An 18,407-nucleotide genomic window follows, 5' to 3' on the forward strand; every position below is an offset into this window, starting at 1 on the left:
CCTCTCCTCTCCCTCCTTGCTTTCTTTCCCTCCCTCCCTCTCTCCTCTGCTGCCCGCTGCTCAGCTCCTTTGCACTGCAGTGCCTGACATAGAGTGGGAAATGATGATTAATGACAGAGGGAGGGGTTGGAGCATCCCCAAACTAACTCAATGCGTGGGGAGTGGGAAAATGTGTGTGTGTTGAGAGAGAGGGTGTCTCTCTCTCTGTGTGCGTGCCTACATCTCCACACTATTTGGACGGCTTCCAGAGTGGGGAGCAGCATCAGCCAGCTTTGTCTCTTGCAGCGAAAGCAAGCAAAGAGCCTTGTGCCGCCTTGAAGATGAGCAAATGGAGGAGGGCGGAAGCTTCCGCAGACCACAGACCATTCCCCCAGAGGCAGGAAGTGCTTTAGTTATGCAATCATTCTTAAATTTATATCCCACCTTTCCTGTGAGGAGCACAAGGTGATCTACACACAGGTCTTCCCCGGGCCCATTTTATCTTCAAAACAACCTTGGGGAGATGAGCGAGGCTAAGAGTCAAGTGGGCTTCATTGCTGAGTGGGGACTTGAACCCTGGTCTCCTAGGCCCACGTCTGACACTCTGAACCACTATGTCATGCTGGTCCTCTGAGCTGCTAAGATGTAAGAACCTAAGAAAAGCCTGCTGGATAAGGCCAATGGCCCATCTAAGTCCAGCATCCTGTTCTCATAGTGGACAAACAGATGCCCCAATGAGAAATCGGCAGGCAAGATTTGAGCACAAATCCCCTCCTGTGCCCCTGTTTTCTAGGGGCAGCCCTGGATTTACAGAAGCTGTTCCAGTTTCTGATTTGATCCCAGAATGTCCCGCTTTTCCTTTGGACCTCCCTATTTTCATCTGAGAAAAGTTGGAGGGTATGGAGTTCTGTGAAACCCCCAGCCCCAAGCCAAAGAGATAAGTAACTCTACAGTGGTACCTCGGGTTACAGACGCTTCAGGTTACAGACTCCGCTCACCCAGAAATATTACCTCGGGTTAAGAACTTTGCTTCAGGATGAGAACAGAAATCGTGCTCCGGTGGTGTGGCAGCAGCAGGAGGCCCTATTAGCTAAAGTGGTGCTTCAGGTTAAGAACAGTTTCAGGTTAAGAACGGACCTCCGGAACGAATTAAGTATTTAACCCAAGGTACCACTGTACAACCATTAGAAGACATCTGAAGGCAGCCCTGTATAGAGAAGCTTTTTAAAAAATGTTTCATGTTTTATTATGTTTATATATATGGTGGAAGCTGCCCAGAGTGGCTGTGGCAAGCCAGTCACATGGGTGGGGTATAAATAATAAAGGCCATCACTGCCTCGTGTGGGAATGAGTTCTGTAGTTTAGCCATGCACTGCATTAATAAGTATTTTCTTTTATCTGTCTTTCTGAATCTTCCAATATTCAGTTTCATTGGACGTCCCCAAGTTGGTGTTACGACACACACACACACAGAGACATGACACCTGCTCACTTTCACCATGCTATGCATAATTTTATGTATTTAGATATCTATTGCATTTCTAAGCTCCCCATTACCCCAAAGGGCTCCCAAAGGGCAAGGTATAAAATACTAATAAAATACATATATCAGAACTATAAAAATGAAAAGTTTTCTAGTTATGTAAAGCGTGACAGAGGTTGATGGCGTTACAGTAAGCTAACAGCACAGGCTTCTGCACCAAGGAGTTTGCACATACATGCAAACACGGGCTGAATCTACACAGATATTAAAAGAGGCTGCGAAAATGCTTTTAAAAAAACCAGACGTAAAATATATATGGAATTTTCCATTAGCTTAGCAGCGCCATCTAGTGTTACATTTGTATAATGCACTTAAAGCACACTTAAAACGTTATGTTTGCAGCTGAATAGCTGAGTCCGTGGAATATAGTATTGGGGGGGGGTGTAAACAGGGAATGGGAGAGGAAGGCATTGTCTGTGGATGTTGACAACTTTGTTATTAACAGTGACCCAAACAGTGCTGGTGACAGCACAAACATCCTGGCTTGGGTCAGCTTATTAACCCCTCTTCCCAACATAGAATTGAAACTCTTGACAAATTGTAGTTCAGTCATATCACACTGCAATCTCCCTTTCGATTTTCTCTCCCCCTTCCCCCGAGTGTAGGTACCTTAAGGTCAGTTGCAGAGAGTCTTGGGAGGGTGAAAACTGCCCCCCACCCCCGCTAGCACTGGTTTTTCAACCGTCTTGGGTGGCAGAAAGGTGTCCACTTCATTCTTCAGGTCTGTTTGTCCTGCACGGAAAGTGGAAGGCAGGCCCGGCTCGGAGCAGGTGGTGGCGTTTATATCTCACCCGGGAAGATGAGTGAGGAATGAACCCTTGATGAACTCTCTGGATCGTCATAGTAATTTCACACACCTCCGGTACTGGAAAACAAGCTCTGTGCACGAGCCTTGGCTCAACCGAGGCATTGGTTCTGGTGCATAGAAGAGGAGGAAGAGGAAGAAAAAGGAAAAGAAGAATAAAATTGAAAAAGGAGGCTGCAGCCCCCAGATCCACCGAGCTCAGTGAGGCTGACTTCCAAGTAGGCATGTATCTGCCTGAGCTTTGCACAAAGGGTGAAGGCAGTTGCAGGAATGGCACAGAGTGACTGCTCAAGGCAACATTTGAAACCTCGGTCTCCCATCTGTGCAGGTGATGTTCTCCTGGTTTACTGTACAGAGGTGCCCTAAGTGGCAGGCTCTGCCAGCCTTGTGCCTCTCCAGATGTGTTGGATTAGTCTACAACTCCCATCGCCAGCCTAGTCCAGAACACCTGGAGGGCCCCAGATTTGGTGAAGGAGGCTCTGGGGGTTTCTCAGAGGTGACGTCGTCCCATTGGGCTTTTCCTCTTGTCTTCCTCTCCAGGGGAGCCTCAGCAGAACAGCAGGAATGGAAGCCGGGTGCTTATTTGTTGAGATGATTTCTATACCCCTTAACATTTTTAGACCAATCTCTTCAATCAAATACCGATAGAAATCAAAATGCAACCGAGTATTATAAATGGTAATCAAGCTGCATTATAGACGACAATGAGAGCTGAGTCCCCTTCAAGGGTTCTTGTCCTCAATCTGTGAAAGGGCTTTGCAAACATACGCAGCTTAGACCTGCTTCCCTTCCTGCCTGCCCTTGCCTTTGGGGTCACACAGCAAACTGCTCAGAATCTCCCTCCAGACCTTCTTGCTCAAGAGTGGGAGATCAAGAAGGGGTAAGGGGCTGGGAGTGCTTGTAGCCTCCATGGAGAAAGGCTCTTCAGAGCATCGCTGCAACACTGGCTATAACGGTCATTTTGTGGGGATGCAAAGCCAAGGGCTGGGGGCCACAGGGTGGAGGCTCTAGCCCTGCTTTGCACGCAGAATGTCCCAGGTTCAGTCCCCACCGGCACTGCTGCCCCTTCCTTGGGTTGATTTCTAGACTGTAGGCCTATCGGGGCAGAGACCTGTTGTCTCATTCTTTGAAATGTACCATGTAGACTGACAGCGTAATCACAACTGTATTTAAGAAGGGCAGGTCTTCGCAGTGGCGTAGCGTGGGTTGTCAGCACCCGGGGCAAGGCAAGTAATTTGCACCCCCTAACCCGTGGATTTGCGCCCCCTAACCCATGGATTTGCGCCCCCTAACCCCCAGATGTTGCGCCCGGTGCGGCCGGCCCCCCCTGCACCCCCCACGCTACGCCACTGGGTCTTCGCTCCTCCATCCTGCTCCCTCTTTCCTCAAACAGAGTAACTCCATGCTAATTGCAGCAAACATTTTTCGTAAGTGCAGAAGTCATACAATAATGGAACTGTAAAGTTCGAAGGAACCCCAAGTGTCATCTAGTCCAACCCCCTGCAATGCAGGAGCCACAGCTATAGAATCCCTGACAGATGGCCATCTAACAGCTTTTTACAAAGTCTACCACCTTCTGAGGGACTTTGTACCACTGTCAAATGGCTCTTACTGTCAGGAAGTTCTTCCTAAGGTCCAAATCTCATCTTTTAAATTAATTGGTTTGGGTCCAACCCTCTGGAACAGTAGAAAACAAGGGGGTTATAGCTGGGAAGGGGGAAGTTGTGGCCCACAAGTAGTGCCCACAATAGTCCCCCTGATTTGCAAACGTGCCCATGGGCCCCAAAATAATGGCAAGCTGTTACCCTGCCATACCCCCGGATGTAAAAGAGGGGGGTGCTGTAGGTTGTGGGATGCAGCGGGCGAGGGTTCAAATTCCCACTTGGCCTAGAGGTTTCCTGGGGTGACCTTGGGCCGGTCACTGCCTGTCAGGCTAACCCACCTCACAGGGTTGTTGTGGTGGTGCTTAAACGAGGAGGGGGGTAGAAACATGTACACCAACTTGAGCTCCTTGGAGGAGAAACAGTGGGATATAAATGCAATTAAACAAAGAAATAAACAAACCCCAGGGGGCTCACTTCCCCTTCCTCCTCCTCATGCAGAAGAGAACCATAGCTTGAATTCTGCTGCTGCTGCTGCTGCTGCCCAGGAAGGCAGGGCTAGATCTCATGGGTTTTAGAGACACAGGAGGGCAACGGAAACCATGAGAGGTGGGTCACACTCTCCTCCTGGCTGGGTGTCAAGAAGCAGGGGTGGTGTTGCCACCCGCTGGACACACTCTGGCCCTGGATTCCCTGGGGTTGGACTAGATGTCCTTCAGGACCCCCTGCTCCTGGTTCAGCTCTGCAATTCTGGGATTCTGTTCCTCTCTTCTTCTCTGCCCCCTGCCTCCTTGGCCGTCTCCAGAGTCCTGTTGCTGCCCCCCTCTTTTTGCTTAACCTTCAGCTCTGCCCTTAAGGAGCTGTCAGGGTGGCGGTAATGAGCACGTCGATCGATTGTGCGGCTGCCTAATCACTTTGTTTATTGTATTAATGAGTTATTTTTTGCTCCTGTCTCTGCACTTTCCATCGTGGTCACGTCCCCTTCGTGGCTGTTGGGTCGGCCTCCTCCGTTTCTGCACCCGGCCTTGGATTGCAGCTTTTTGAAGCTGGGCGGGGGAACCAGACACACACACACACACACACACAGAGAGAGAGAGAGAACATTAAAAAAAATGTTTTAAATTTCTGGGAAATATCAGATTATTTGATTATTTTTAAAAAGCCTGAAGCCTCCAACTTGTTCACACTGCCTCCTGGGAGCAATCCAGGCACCCTGGCGCAAAGCTTGGCAAACTTCTTCTAATCCTAACCACAGGAAGAGGTAGTAGAAAGGTTGCAATGCGCTCTCTTTCCCCCCCACCCCCATGCCAATATCAGGACCGGTTCTCTGGCTTTTATCCATGACCTTGCACTTCTCCTGCCTACAGATCATGGGCTACCAGTTTTCCCCAGGCTGGGGCCCTCCAGATGTTTGGGGCCACACTTCCCATCAGCCCCAGACAGAGCATGCTGGGTGCGGTGGGGGTGCATCATCCCTCTTGCCCGACAGTTGCTTAATGCCCCCTCCTGTCCTGCTCATGCCCACGATTGGAGGACAAAGTCTGCCAGTCAGGGAGCCCAGTGCCCAGTGAGATTTGATTTCAGCACTTCTGATGCCACAAATCAAGCTCTGGTTCTGCTCCCGATAGCCAAACACACTTCTCTACAGAGTGCATGGCAGAGGGCTGGGTCCCTTCCAACCTGTAGAGTTGATTCTGTGATACGTGTTGTCTACTCAGAAGTAAGTCCTGCTGATCTCAGCAAGGTTCCCTCCTAGGCAAGTGTGCACAAGATTGCAGTGGGAATTAGGCAGAATTAGTACCTTATTCCTCAGGAACTGGTACCCAGAATGGGAAAATGGCACGATGCTGTTTTGTTTCCTTTTTAAATGTTTCCAGTTCAAGGAGGAGAGCTGGTGCCATGATGATAATAGATTTCCAAGGTCAAAAATGAAGTGTGTGTGTGTGTGTGCACGCGCGCATATGTGCTGCTTAGTTTTCTTTGGTTCCAGTGCTAAATACATCGCCTTATCTCTAGGAAAGCCGGGGTGGGGGCTGCCATGGCTCATGTGTCGGACCTTGATGGTGTGTCTCAGATTCAAATCCCCGTTCAGGCATGAAGTTCACTGGGTGACATTTCTCCCGTTGTTCTCTTTCTCTCTTAACCTGGCCTACCTCATAGGGTTGTTCTGGGGATAAAATGGCTACCAATTCCCACCCAGCCATGAAGTGCCCTGGGTGACCTTTGAGCCAATCAGCCTAACCTGCTACACAGAATTGTAGGGAAAACAGCTCAAATCCCCATGCAGCCAGAAAGCTTACTTGGTTCAGTTACAATCTCTGCTTGGCCTGCCTCGCAGGCTAGTTGTGAGGATAAAATGTGTGTGTGTGTGTGTGTGTGTGTGTGTGTGAGAGAGAGAGAGAGAGAGAGAGAGAGAGAGTGTAGAGAATAATGTATGTTGCCTCAAGCTTTTTGGAGGAATGGATGGAAATAAATGCAGTAAATAAATAATAACACAGAACTGCTGTTTGTGTTGCTTATTTATGCGTTGCGACTTGCCAGAGGTGGCCTAGGGCTTTATAGAGCACCATAAACTAAGAGATAGGACCCTGTCCTGTAGGACCATCTAATATGTTGACTGGGGCAGGGAGACAGAGGGCAGATTTTGCCAGGATGGTCTTGGGCCAAAATATCTGTGTGTGTGTGTGTGTGTGTGTGTGTGTGTGTGTGTGTGTGTTTCTGCATGTGTGTGCACAGCCCTAAGATAAAAGAGGGACAAAAAAAACACCCCACACATTTATTTTGGTTTATTATTTTTAAAGCACTTAAGATTTGCTAAGCCCCCCTCCCCTTGCTCCCTACCTGGACCACCTGTCATGCTCGGCTCGACTCAGGAGGAGCCTGAGTTTCCTCACTCCTTAAATGCGAGGTTGTGCAGCAGACAGGCTGCAAGAAAGGTGGGAAGATGAGAGAGCAGGACGGTGGGGAGTTGCTTGTGGTCCTTTGGCCCACCCACTATGGCTGCTTTGGGAGTGCTGAGTTCCAATTCCACCATATCCTTCAGCGGAGTTTTTGCCCTCTGCATCTAGGCAGAGGGAGGAGGTCCTTGGAGGCAGGACTCCTGGGTCTTTCTCAGGGGATTAGATGACTTTGAATCACAGAACTGTAGAGTTGGAAGGGATCTCAAGGGTCCAACCCTTGCAATGCAGGACTTGATGTCGTCAAAGCTGAGGCCATAGAAGAGGCATATAAAAGAGAGGGGGTAGGGGATGACTCCCAGATATTGTAGCCAAGGATCTGGGATCCTGGATTCCTCCCCTCCCCCCAAGCACTGGGAGGGAAGTAGTGCCTAGTGATTTAGGACTGGGGAACTACACAGAACAGACATGATCACAATTAAGACTCATTCTGGTTCCCGGGCGGCTATGCCTCCTTCACAGTGCAGGGCACAGTACTCTATGGACCAAGACTATTTTGGAGATAATATCTCAGACAGGGGAGCAGCAGGACTCAAAGATGCCCCTGGAAACCAGGCTGAGCAGGCAGGGGCATGCAGACCACCTGGTCTCCTTCCTTGCTGCCGTGAGGTGCCTTAGATTCCTGTCCAAACGACAACAATTATTTCTCCATTTGCCTCTGTGCCTGTGCATATGCAAACGCCATGCCAACGCCTTGTCCTCTTCCGCCTTCTGCTCAAAGGTGCCCAAGTGGCCACCGGCGGCGTCCTGTCGAGTTTGGGCAGTGGGGCAGGGCCGAGGCTGTGGGGCACTGCCCAACACATCCCTCCCTCTCTCCCTCTCCCTCCCTCTGCCAGGCTGCTGTGAGCTTGTTTGCTCCACTGATGCCACTGGCAGTCCCAGCACTGCCCGGGCATGACGGAAGCCTTTATTAATAGCAGCGGCTGCTGCAGGCCAGCTGCCGGCGCGCTGTGGGTGGAGAGAGCTTTGCTGGCGCTCTCTGCTCCTGCTGCTCAGGTTGCAGGAATGCTCTGAGTTGCTATCGCAGCCCTCCTGCGGCCCCGGGCTGTGTTTCGGTGCAGGGAGGGAGGGAGCTTCCTGCGCAGGGCACAGGGTGGCACGAGGCGCCGACGGCCAGGGTCCTGCCCTCCTCCTTCCTGCGAGCCTCTCGCTCGGTGCCCAGGTCTGCCAGCTGGAAAACACACAGCAGGTCAAGATCAGTGTGCTACGGGGTCACCGAGGGGAGGGCAGGGATGGATGCCGGGCGCTGCGGTAATTGGTTTGAAAGGGCATCGCCTTGTGGAGACAGGCAGCGGGGGAAATCAGCGAAGGACAGATAGCCGTCTTCAAGTATCTGAAGGGTGGCCAGAATTTGCTTTCTGATGCTCCAGAGGGGAAGCCTGCCCTGTGGTCTCTTGATGAATGGTGGGGTGTACATTTAATTAATGATAATATTAATAATATAAGACCCGAAGAGATGGATTCAAGCGACGAGAGAGGAGATTCTGACTAAACCTTTGGAAGAACTTTCTGAGGTTTTCTTTCTTTTGGAAGGTGCTGGATTCTCCATCTTTGGACCTTTTTAAGCAGGGGCTGGATGGCCACCTGTCAGGGATGCTTTAGCTGAGATTTCTGCTTGGCAGGGGGTTGAAATAGATGATGCTGGTGGCCCCTTGCAACTCCACAGTGCTATGATTCACTGTGAGAAGAGGCGGCAGAGCTAGATGGCTTCCCTTTGGCCTGACCCAGCTGCATCTAGCCTCTTCCAATGTCCACATTTATTCCTCAGCAGGAGAAAAGAGTCTGATCATATGTATGTCTGTAGCTTGCCCCTTACACGTGCATGAAATTGATCGTTTCTTTCAGCCTTGGTTCCACAGCTGTAAAATGGGAGCCTGGGGACCTGCTCAAGGTGTAGCAAAGAAGCATTGCACGTTTGCATATTTGGAATTGCTATCCTAATTATTTACTTGGGGATATTTAATTGACTGTCTCCTGTCTCATGGAGGAGAGGGCTATTGAAAGCTACAATGGCTTATGCCATGGGTAGGCAAACTAAGGCCCGGGGGCTGGATCCGGCCCAATCGCCTTCTAAATCTGGCCCACAGACGGTCCGGGAATCAGCATGTTTTTACATGAGTAGGATGTGTCCTTTTGTTGAAAATGCATCTCTGGGTTATTTGTGGGGCATAGGAATTTGTTCATTTCCCCCCCCCCCAAAAAAATATAGTCTGGCCCCCCACAAGGTCTGAGGGACAGTGGACCGGCCCCCTGCTGAAAAAGTTTGCTGACCCCTGGCTTACACTCTTCCTCCACTGTTGAAGGCAGCAGTGCTTCTGAATGCTAGTTGCTGGAAACAGCAAGAGAGGAAAGGGCTTTTGTGTCTGAGTCCTTGCAGGTTTCCCATTGAAGCATCTTGCTGGTCACTGTGAGAACAGGGTGCTGGATTAGGTGGGCCTGATCCAGCAAGCTCCTAGTGGGTTCTTATGTCCCTCCAGGCCTTGGGCTGGGTTGGCCTGACGCCTCTGAATTGTGTGCTCAGAAGCTGACAATGACATTAAGAATGTTTATAGAAGAATGGAGGCCTTTTTTTGGACTATTTGAAAAAGTCTCATAGTCAGATGAAATCATGGGCAGGATTCAAGGTAGGAGCAGCGGGAGAAAAATGATAAAAGTAATTGTATCAGAGGGGTTTTTGTAACAGGTAAGAGTCTGATATATAATGCAGTAGAAAAGGGTTTGCACAAGAACACTGGGGAGTGGGGGTGGGAAGTCAATATATAAAATAAAGAGATTAGTCGTTTTGAAATCAATCTGGGGGGGGGGGGTTAAAATACGAAATGTGTGCTCAGACAATTCCTGGGAAGGAGAGGGAGCCCATGGGGTGAAAAGGAAGGCTCAGCAAGTAAATGGAAACCTTTGCATGGTGCAGGGAAGTTTGTTCTCTCCCAACGAGGTGCTAAGGCAAAAACCCAGTTTTGGAACCGGTAAGCAGGGATACCCTTTGGGAAGAGGTGCAGACACTTCTTCGACAGCTGAGAAAAGAAAAGAGAAAACAGCTGGTGACTTGAAATGGCATAATTACATTCCAAGCAGTGTTCCAAGTGTTCTTTGAAAATCATTACTATTATTACGACTGCTGTGGTGGTGGTGGTGGTGGTGAGGATGGTGTGTTGTAGATAGGGTCACAGATGCAAGTGGCCTGGAGGAAGGAGAGGGCTCCACTCTGCTCCATGACCTTAGCGTGACTCTTAGCAGGCTGGTAAAGAGACTTGTCTCCTACCAAGCTGCTTGATCTGCCACCCTGCACTGCCTGCCCCTTTGCCAGCCTGCTGTGAGTTTGTGCTGGTGGAGGAGGAAGAGATTACCTCACCCCCCACCCCAAAGCTGGCAAAGAAACCAGGCATTCTGGCCGAGGAGGATGGAGAGTCACGCCAACGGCCCATCTAGTCCAGCATCCTTTTCTTGCAGTGCCTGACCAGATGCCCATTATAGGACATCTGCAAGCAGGACCTGAGCACAAGAGCAACTCTCCCCTCCTGGGGTTTTGAGCAACTGGTATTCAGAAGCATTTCTGCCTCTTGCCAGGGAGGCAGATTGTAGCCCTCTCCTCCGTGAATTTGTCTCATCCTCTTTTAAAAACTGAGCTATTTTTAAAGGAAATCATGACACTGCCGACATGGGTTGCCATGGGTAGTCCAGATTTCCCTGGACGTTTAGGCAATTCCCGCCCGGTCAGTTTCCGACGGCCGATTGCTGGCTATGCCTGGGAAATTCTGGGCGTATGGCAACCCTAACCGTTCCCTCCCCTGCATGGGATTCCTGATTGCCCGTGGCACTCATCTTCCGGTGCAGTGAGTCTGGACTCATCTTCCGGTGCAGTGAGTCTGGGGGCCCCTTGCACACTTGCGTTGGCTCGTTGCTCCAGGGCCGTAGGTGCTCTCACAACTCTCCTGCTGCCCATGTGCTTCATTGCTTATCCTTCCCTGTGGCAATGGGAGCCCTTGTGGAGTGAAGTGGAGAGGATTGCAGCCGGGACCCCTTCCCACTTTCCCCAAGGAAGGAAGTATATATACCTGAACTTCCACCACTCGCTCTCTGGCATGCAGGATGCAGGGAGTGGGAGAGAGGAGCAGAGCAGTGCAGGGGGGGGAGGCTAGCTGTTCACACTTGTCTTCACATGCTTGCAGACACTCTTAATGTGATGCGACACCCCGGGGCCGACATGGTGGGCTGCAGCCACAGGAGCAGGAGGGAAACCGCGCTGCTGCTGCAGAGGGTGCGATGGCAGCTGGCAAAAAGGCAGCCACCGCTGCCACCACACAGCTCCCAGAGGCAGCCTGCTGTCCTGTTAGTGCCAGGAACCTTACGCTGCTCACCTGTGCAACTTTCTGTGGCAGGACAGACAAGGGGCATGCTTGGAAGGACAGGTCACACAGCAGGCTGCTTTTGTGGTTTCTCACACATAGGACAACCCTCAGAGGTCCCCTAGAAAGGCAAAAGGGTTGGGTCAAGCTGCTCACAAGAACCTAAGAAGAGCCCTGCAGGATCAGGCCCAAAAGAGCTCTTCTGGCCCAGCATCCTAGTCCCCAAGTGGCCAACCAGATGATCTTCTGGGAAACCAGCAAGCGGGATTTGCGCAAGGGCCCTCTCCCCTCCTATGGTTTTTCCAGCAACTGGTCATTTGAGGGAGGCTACAAAACCTCAGTGCCTAGGACTTGCCGATCATATGGTCGGCGGTTCGAATCCCCGCGGCGGGGTGAGCTCCCGTCGTTCGGTCCCAGCTCCTGCCCACCTAGCAGTTCGAAAGCACCCTTAAGTGCAAGTAGATAAATAGGTACCGCTTTATAGCGGGAAGGTAAACGGCATTTCTGTGTGCTGCGCTGGTGCTGGCTTGCCAGAGCAGCTTCGTCACGCTGGCCATGTGACCCGGAAGTGTCTTCGGACGGCGCTGGCTCATGGCCTCTTGAGTGAGATGAGCACGCAACCCTAGAGTCAGACACGACTGGCCTGTACGGGCAGGGGTACCTTTACCTTTACCTTACTCTTTACTAAGGGGCTCTGCCTTGCTGTCATCCCAATCAGACCTCCTCCTCAGGGTCTTTTCTCCCAGGAGCTTCTCAAGTATCAAGTATCCAGGTGTCATAAGAAAGCTGCAGAGATAGTACAGGATAGTGCGCACCCCGGAAATGATCTATTTCAGCTTCTGCCTTCTGGAAGAAGGTACAGGGTTATAAAGGCCAGGACTAGCCGCCTGACAAACAGTTTCTATCCAAATGCGATTTTGGTTTTAAATGCAGTGTAAAGTAGTCTCTATGGGAGTATATTGTATTTAATTATGGGGTATCAGAGTTTTTAGGGGGCTAACCAGGCTGGGATAGCTGGGATAGCAGGCTTGTTGGTTTTTGAATGTCTGGTGTAGATTTTTTCAATTTCGTTGTTCTGTATGGGACAATGACAATAAAGATTCTTGTATTGTATCGTGTCGTATCAAGTATGAGGAGGACACATGTGTCAACAGAGTGGCAAGCACTTCACAGCCTTCCCTTATGGCTCCACGTTTCTGTCCTGGTCCCATCCCAGCATGTGACCTTCACTCAGATTCTGAGAAGCAGGGAGAGCCCACAGCAAGTCCTACATGCACACATGTGCACAAACACACCCCCCCCCTGCAAGCCAGCCTTCGCCCTTGCCAGACTCAAGTAAAAGCCAACCGGCATTAGCCAGAAAGGGTGTAGTGGTTAGAGTGCCCCCACTCGCCCATGAAGCTCACTGGGGGGTGACCTTGGGCCAGTCACTCTCTGTCTCAGCCTGACCTTCCTCACAGGGTTGTTGTTGTGGGGGGGGGGATAAAGGAGGGAGAGGAGAGCCACGTACCCCACCTGGAGCTCCTTGGAGAGGAAAATGCAATATAAATGCAATCAACCAATCAAGGAAGCTCTTGGGAAGGATGGAAGTCTGCCTCCTCCGGAGAGGTGGTGAGCTGAGGGGGCTTCATTTGCAACTTAGTGCCACATGACCCCCCCACCCCCAAGTGAAACTGCTGCTGCTGTAGCCTTTCGGGTAATGGGTGGAGGGGGCTCTTCTGTTTCCTTCTGCCGCCCAGTGCTGAAGTCAGATTTAAGGGCCAGAACTGGGTTGGGGAGGGCGTCTTGTCATTTGCCTCAGGCAAGAAAAGGTAAAATCCTGCCTCTTTTGCAGATGGTGAGACCTAAGGTGGGGACAAAGGAGGAAAAGGGGGAAAGCAGCGCCCCCCCCAACAAGACGCTCACTCCCCGCTTCTGAACGCCCGTCATTAACACATGCTGTTCTTTTTTCTTTCTTGCCCAATTAGAAATATACTTTGCCCCTTTGGTGCCCCCACATTTTTATTTTTATTTTGCTGGGTGAGTCTGGTCACCTGCTGCACCCTTGGGTCCATTGCTAGGCTGGGAACTGAAATCCTTTGGATGTAGTAGTAGGAATAACATCCGTAGAAATACTCAGCCTCTCCTGGGGGAGAGAGGTGTGGACCCCAGAAACTGCTCCCCGCTGCCTTTGCAGTCCTGCGGGCCCACAATTCACATTTTGGGGGTGCATTAAACATTTGAGCTGAGCAGCACTTGTGTGAGGCAGATAGGAGGGTGGGAAATCTCTCTCTCTTTTAAATGGTGGGGTCTTGTCTTCAGCTCGGGCTCCTCTGCAGCCCTTCAAAGCTGGGGGGGGGGGGAGGAGGGGGAAGACGGGAGGCTGCAGCGCGCTGAAGCTTCAATCAAGCACCCATTGCAGGTGCGGAATTTAATTTGATTGGCTAATTAGAAGCCGAATGTTAATTATGCCCATTACCCAATGAGGTGCTGCAGACGAGGGAGAATTTATAAATAACCCCGCCGCGCGGCTCATTTGCATGATGGCGTATCCCTCCCATTGCCATGGAGACCAGCCCCCTCCCCAACATCCAGAGCGCGTTGGTGGTGGTGGTGGTGCCCCCTCCCAGCTTATTTAAGTTGTGCTCCGTGGTGTGCAAGAGGTGCTAGAATGGGGGGTGCACGTGTGTTTTAATGAGTACTCTGCTCTCTCTGGGTTGAAAGCCCATCTCTACTTTTGCATCTGGTCTCCCATCAGATGCCAGTTGCGAAGAGTGGTTAGGCAGAAATGCATTCGTTTTTCTTTTTTTTAAGTGGGTTTGTTTCGGATTTATTGTGTTTTGTTTAATGATCATTTCTAAGTTGCTTTGAGGGTCCTTTTCACTTAAAAGATGAGACAGGAATTTTAAGGGAGGAAAAACCCTGTTGGAAAAATGGGGGACTCTGAGTTCCAGTCTCTGCCCACAAGGAGCCTGGAGAAGGAGGAAGAATGTTTCCCTCTGGGTGGCGGAGAATTGGCTGGAAATCCTGGCCTCCTGGACTGGCAGCCCCCCAGCGCCCGCCCCCCCAGTCCCTCTTCCCCTCCACTTTCTTTCCATCTATGCTCCCCCCCCATTCCCATTTCCTCTCCTACACCCCCCCCCCCGCTATAAATAATCATGCTCTTATGCAGTAACAAGATGCAAATACACCCTCCACCCTGAGCGGCAGCGGCAGGCGGGGGGGGGGGGGGATAAATTGCTTCTCTGACAGTCAGTTACAAGGGTAATCATTCCAAAAAGGCAATTTGATGGGAATGAAATTTGCATTGCATTAGCTGGCTGAGTGACACAGGGCCCTGATCCTGCATGGAGTGGGGAGGAGATGTGATTCTTCCTGCCTAGGGGAAAGAGCACAAAAATGGCAGCGGGGGAGGGGGGCAGGCAGCTGGCTTGTGGGGCGCAGCTGGATGTGGGGCCATAAATTGGTTTTGTTGAGCTTGGATGAAGTTAGGAGAAGAAAGAGGGGCACTTCTTTGAGTGCTGCCACCTGGGGGACACACAGAGATGCTCCTGCACATATGGCCTCTCCCTCCATGTGGTGTACAACCGAGACTTTCTCAGACCTTCCAAGTGTCTCTATTTTTCAAGAATAGTCCCAGATTTACAGAAGCCGTCCTGGTTTCTGATTTGATCCCGGAATGTCCCGCTTTTCTTTAGGACGTCCCGAAATGTTGGAGGGTATGGAGTTATATGACCCATAGCCATCTGAAGGCAGCCCTGTATAGGAAAGTTTATTAATGTTTAATGTTTTATTATGTTTTTATGTATGTTGGAAGCCACCTAAAGTGGCTGGGGCAACCCAGTCAGATGGTTGGGTTATTAATAATAATACAGTTATAATAATAATGGAATAGGATGTCCCTATTTTCAAACCTCGGAAGGTATGCTTTCTGCTCTGAGTCAAGAAGGGTAGAATCCCGTTTTGTTCCAGCAAAGAGCCCAGGATAGGACATGAAGCTTGGAATCCAGATCCCTGAAAGGCTACCTGCTCATGTTTGTAACCTTTCCTTTTAAAATACCCAAATTTCTAGCTTACATAGCTCAACAGGTCAGCTTGAAACAGCATGAGCGGTGCCTGTTAACATCTCCTAAACCAGAAGGACAGTCAATTAAGATTCCTTGTGGGGGACAGGTCTTCAGTGCCCCCACATCCACAGGCATGACTCGCCTACAGGACTCATATGCAATATGGACATCTATGATATATATATATAGATAGCTTGTGTATTAATATATGCCAGTAACAAAGTCCAACTTTCTTGAATTTTGCTGCTCTTCTCATTCCCCCTCCCTCGGTTTTTAAAGGCATTCTGCATACAGAAAATGGGTAGGAGGGGGAACATTTTGGGGCTCAGGAGGCACATTTGAAAATCTAATGAAGTGTTGTGGACAGCTGCAGAACTGGCAATGTTTAGAATCCCCCCAAATAGTAGGCAAAACACATTCACAACCCCCACCCCCCGATAAATAAAACACAGACAAAAAAGCACCAGCACTTTCTAATGAAATATTTTGAAAAAGTAAGCAGGAGATCTCCTAACAGCCAAACATAAAAGCAGACAAGCCTATGCCGCAACCAAATAGCCAAAGCATGCAAAACAAAACCAAAAAACCCCCAGGTGATAACATCGATCACACAAAATAGTATGCTACTACCCCCCCCCCAATATGGGGCCCAGAGAGAGTCTGGGGAAGCATGGCAAGAGGGTGGATGAGGGGTCTGGATGATGCCTGTCCTTCATCTACCAGCCAGTCCAGCCCCACCCAAGGTGGGGATAATTTTTTTTTTTTTTAAGCCCTGAATTTTAAAAGACGAGGGAGGACGGGGGCTCTTGGCAGGTGCCAACAGGAACACCTCAAGGTGTCATGATGTCTACATGACCGCCACATTGGAGACCTCAGGAAAAGAGACCACATGAGGATCCTGCCTGTGTGGTGCAGGTGGGCTGGGAGAGAAAAAATAGTTCTGGACTCCAGAGTGCATGCAAAGACAAAAATAAAAGACGAGGGGATTCAGATTTTTTTCCCCCCTGGGTAGGTGGTACCGTTCATTGGGTATGTCTGAGCTTTGCTTGGGACATGGCAGAAGAGGTGTTATGACGGGAGTTCCATATAGATATGCGTGCGCACACCCACCCACCCACCCACCCCTACATATATATTTATATATCTAAGGCTTCCCCGCCCCCTGCCAGAACTCAATGAAACTCAGTTCTGGCACCTCTCAAGTGAGCACCATTGCCATAATAAGAAAACAAGGGAGGTGTTCATGGTGAGTTCCGGCACCTCTTTTTATAGTAAAACAGCACTGTATATAGCTATGTATCTGTATCGGTTTGGGTTGTGTGCGAAGTGTGACTTGCAGTCGCTGTGAACCCAGCTAGGGATTGTGATGCAGGTGGGTTGGAAATTGGGACCCCAAATGTGGGGAAGGGTCTGTTTACAGGGTCAGGAATGGGACTTAAAAAAAGGAAAACCAGCACAGTGGCTGATTACTTTACCTTTTCTCCTCTCTTCCTCTCCCCCACCCCCCTTCCTGCTCCACTCCAGGCTGAGCTTTCTACAATGCGCACTCCAGACTGAACGCAGAACGGATTCGGAGGGAGCCCATCGAGGGAAGGAAGGACCAAGCTTCCGACTGCGGCAGATACGGACGGGTTGTTGGCCCCCGGGAGCATCCTGCCCGTGCCCGTGCCCCGCCCCCCACCCCACCCTCGTTCTGAGGGCGATTCTGCTGCCCCTGTCGATGAGAGGATGAATATGCTGTAGGCAGGGCTGCTTCCGAGTCGCCTTGGCTCTTGGGGAGGGGGGGACAGGGGAGCCCCAAGGACCTTCACGGAAGACGTGCATCGTGGCCCCTTCCTGCGCGAGAGCCCCTGCGGCTCTTTGAGGAAGAGCAAGAGGAGGTTCTCTCTGCCCGGCCAGGTTGTGGCCTGTTCTGCCTGCAGGAGGCGCCGGTCAGTCTCATGTGGATCTGAAGGTGTGCAGCAGGAGGGGGGGCGCCACTCGCCTCGAGGTGTGCAGAGCGGGGCGGCCATGGCGAAAGCGTTGCGCCTGCTGCCCTTGGCATTGCTGGTGGCCTCAGCGCTGGGCCCCGGGGCAGGCGGCGCGGCCTTGGAGTTTGGGGGTGCAACAGGCCAGTGGGCTCGCTATGCCCGGTGGGATGCCAGCTCCTCGGGGGAGCTTAGCTTCAGCCTCAAGACCAATGTCTCGCGGGCCCTGGTGCTGTACCTAGACGACGGCGGGAACTGCGACTTCCTGGAGCTGCTGATCCTGGAGGGGCGCTTCCGCCTGCGCTTCACGATCTCCTGCGCCGAGCCGGCCAGCCTGCACCTGGAGACGCCCGTCAACGACGACCGCTGGCACATGCTGCTGCTGACGCGCAACTACCGCGAGACCATGCTCGTGGTCGACGGAGAGGCCCGCGTGGCCGAGGTCAAGTCCAAGCGGCGCGACATGACGGTGGAGAGCGACCTCTTCGTGGGGGGCATCCCACCGGACGTCCGGCTCTCGGCCCTCACCCTCAGCACCGTCAAGTACGAGATGCCCTTCCGCGGCATGGTGGCCAATCTCAAAGTGGGCGACACGCCCCCCGCCCTCCTGGGCAGCCAGGGCATCCGCAGTGACACGGAATACCTGTGCACCAAGCAGAACCCCTGCGTCAACGGAGGGATCTGCACCGTGGTCAACAGCGAGGTCCAGTGCGACTGCAGCCTGACCGGATTCCAGGGCAAATTCTGCAGTGAAGGTAAGAGGCTGACGGGGAGCTGGGAGCTGCGGGTTCCTGTGGGACCAGGCCAGCGTTTAAAATTTGCCAGGCGCATTTTGCACCTGGCTGTTGACCACTTGCAACCAAGTGGTGATGGCTGAGCACCAGGATACTTGAAGTCTCCACCATCTTGTGGTGCATGCCTGGGGATCCTTGGATCTTGACTGTTTTCACATACCCTGTAGAATTCTATCCGTTATAGTTCATCTGCATCATCAGAACCAATTTCAGGAATCAAATAGTTGTACAGTCGTACCTCAGAAGTCGAACACATTGTGAGTTGAACGTTTTGGCTCCCAAACGCTGCAGACCCAGGAGTGTTCCGGTTTGCAAACGTTCTTTGGAACCCGAACATCCGACATGGGTTCCGCGGCTTCAGATTGGCTG

General features: G+C 51.4%; 1 protein-coding gene across 29 annotated transcripts in view; it reads left to right on the forward strand.

Moving 5' to 3' along the window:
• Window positions 1–18,407, forward strand: part of NRXN2 (neurexin 2) — a 355,281-nt gene that overhangs the window by 35,234 nt on the left and 301,640 nt on the right. For 28 of the 29 annotated variants that reach the window (XM_080985831.1, XM_080985833.1, XM_080985840.1 and 25 more), the window contains exon 2: window positions 16,802–17,999. In XM_080985831.1, the coding sequence (XP_080841957.1) occupies window positions 17,288–17,999 (712 nt within the window). In that variant the 5' untranslated portion in view covers window positions 16,802–17,287. Of the gene's footprint in view, window positions 1–15,896; window positions 18,000–18,407 lie in introns of those variants that run through there. The other variant, XM_080985842.1, reaches the window with a different exon arrangement.

Source organism: Podarcis pityusensis (genome assembly GCF_964106645.2).
Source record: "Podarcis pityusensis genome assembly, chromosome: 16".
Taxonomy (NCBI): domain Eukaryota; kingdom Metazoa; phylum Chordata; class Lepidosauria; order Squamata; family Lacertidae; genus Podarcis; species Podarcis pityusensis.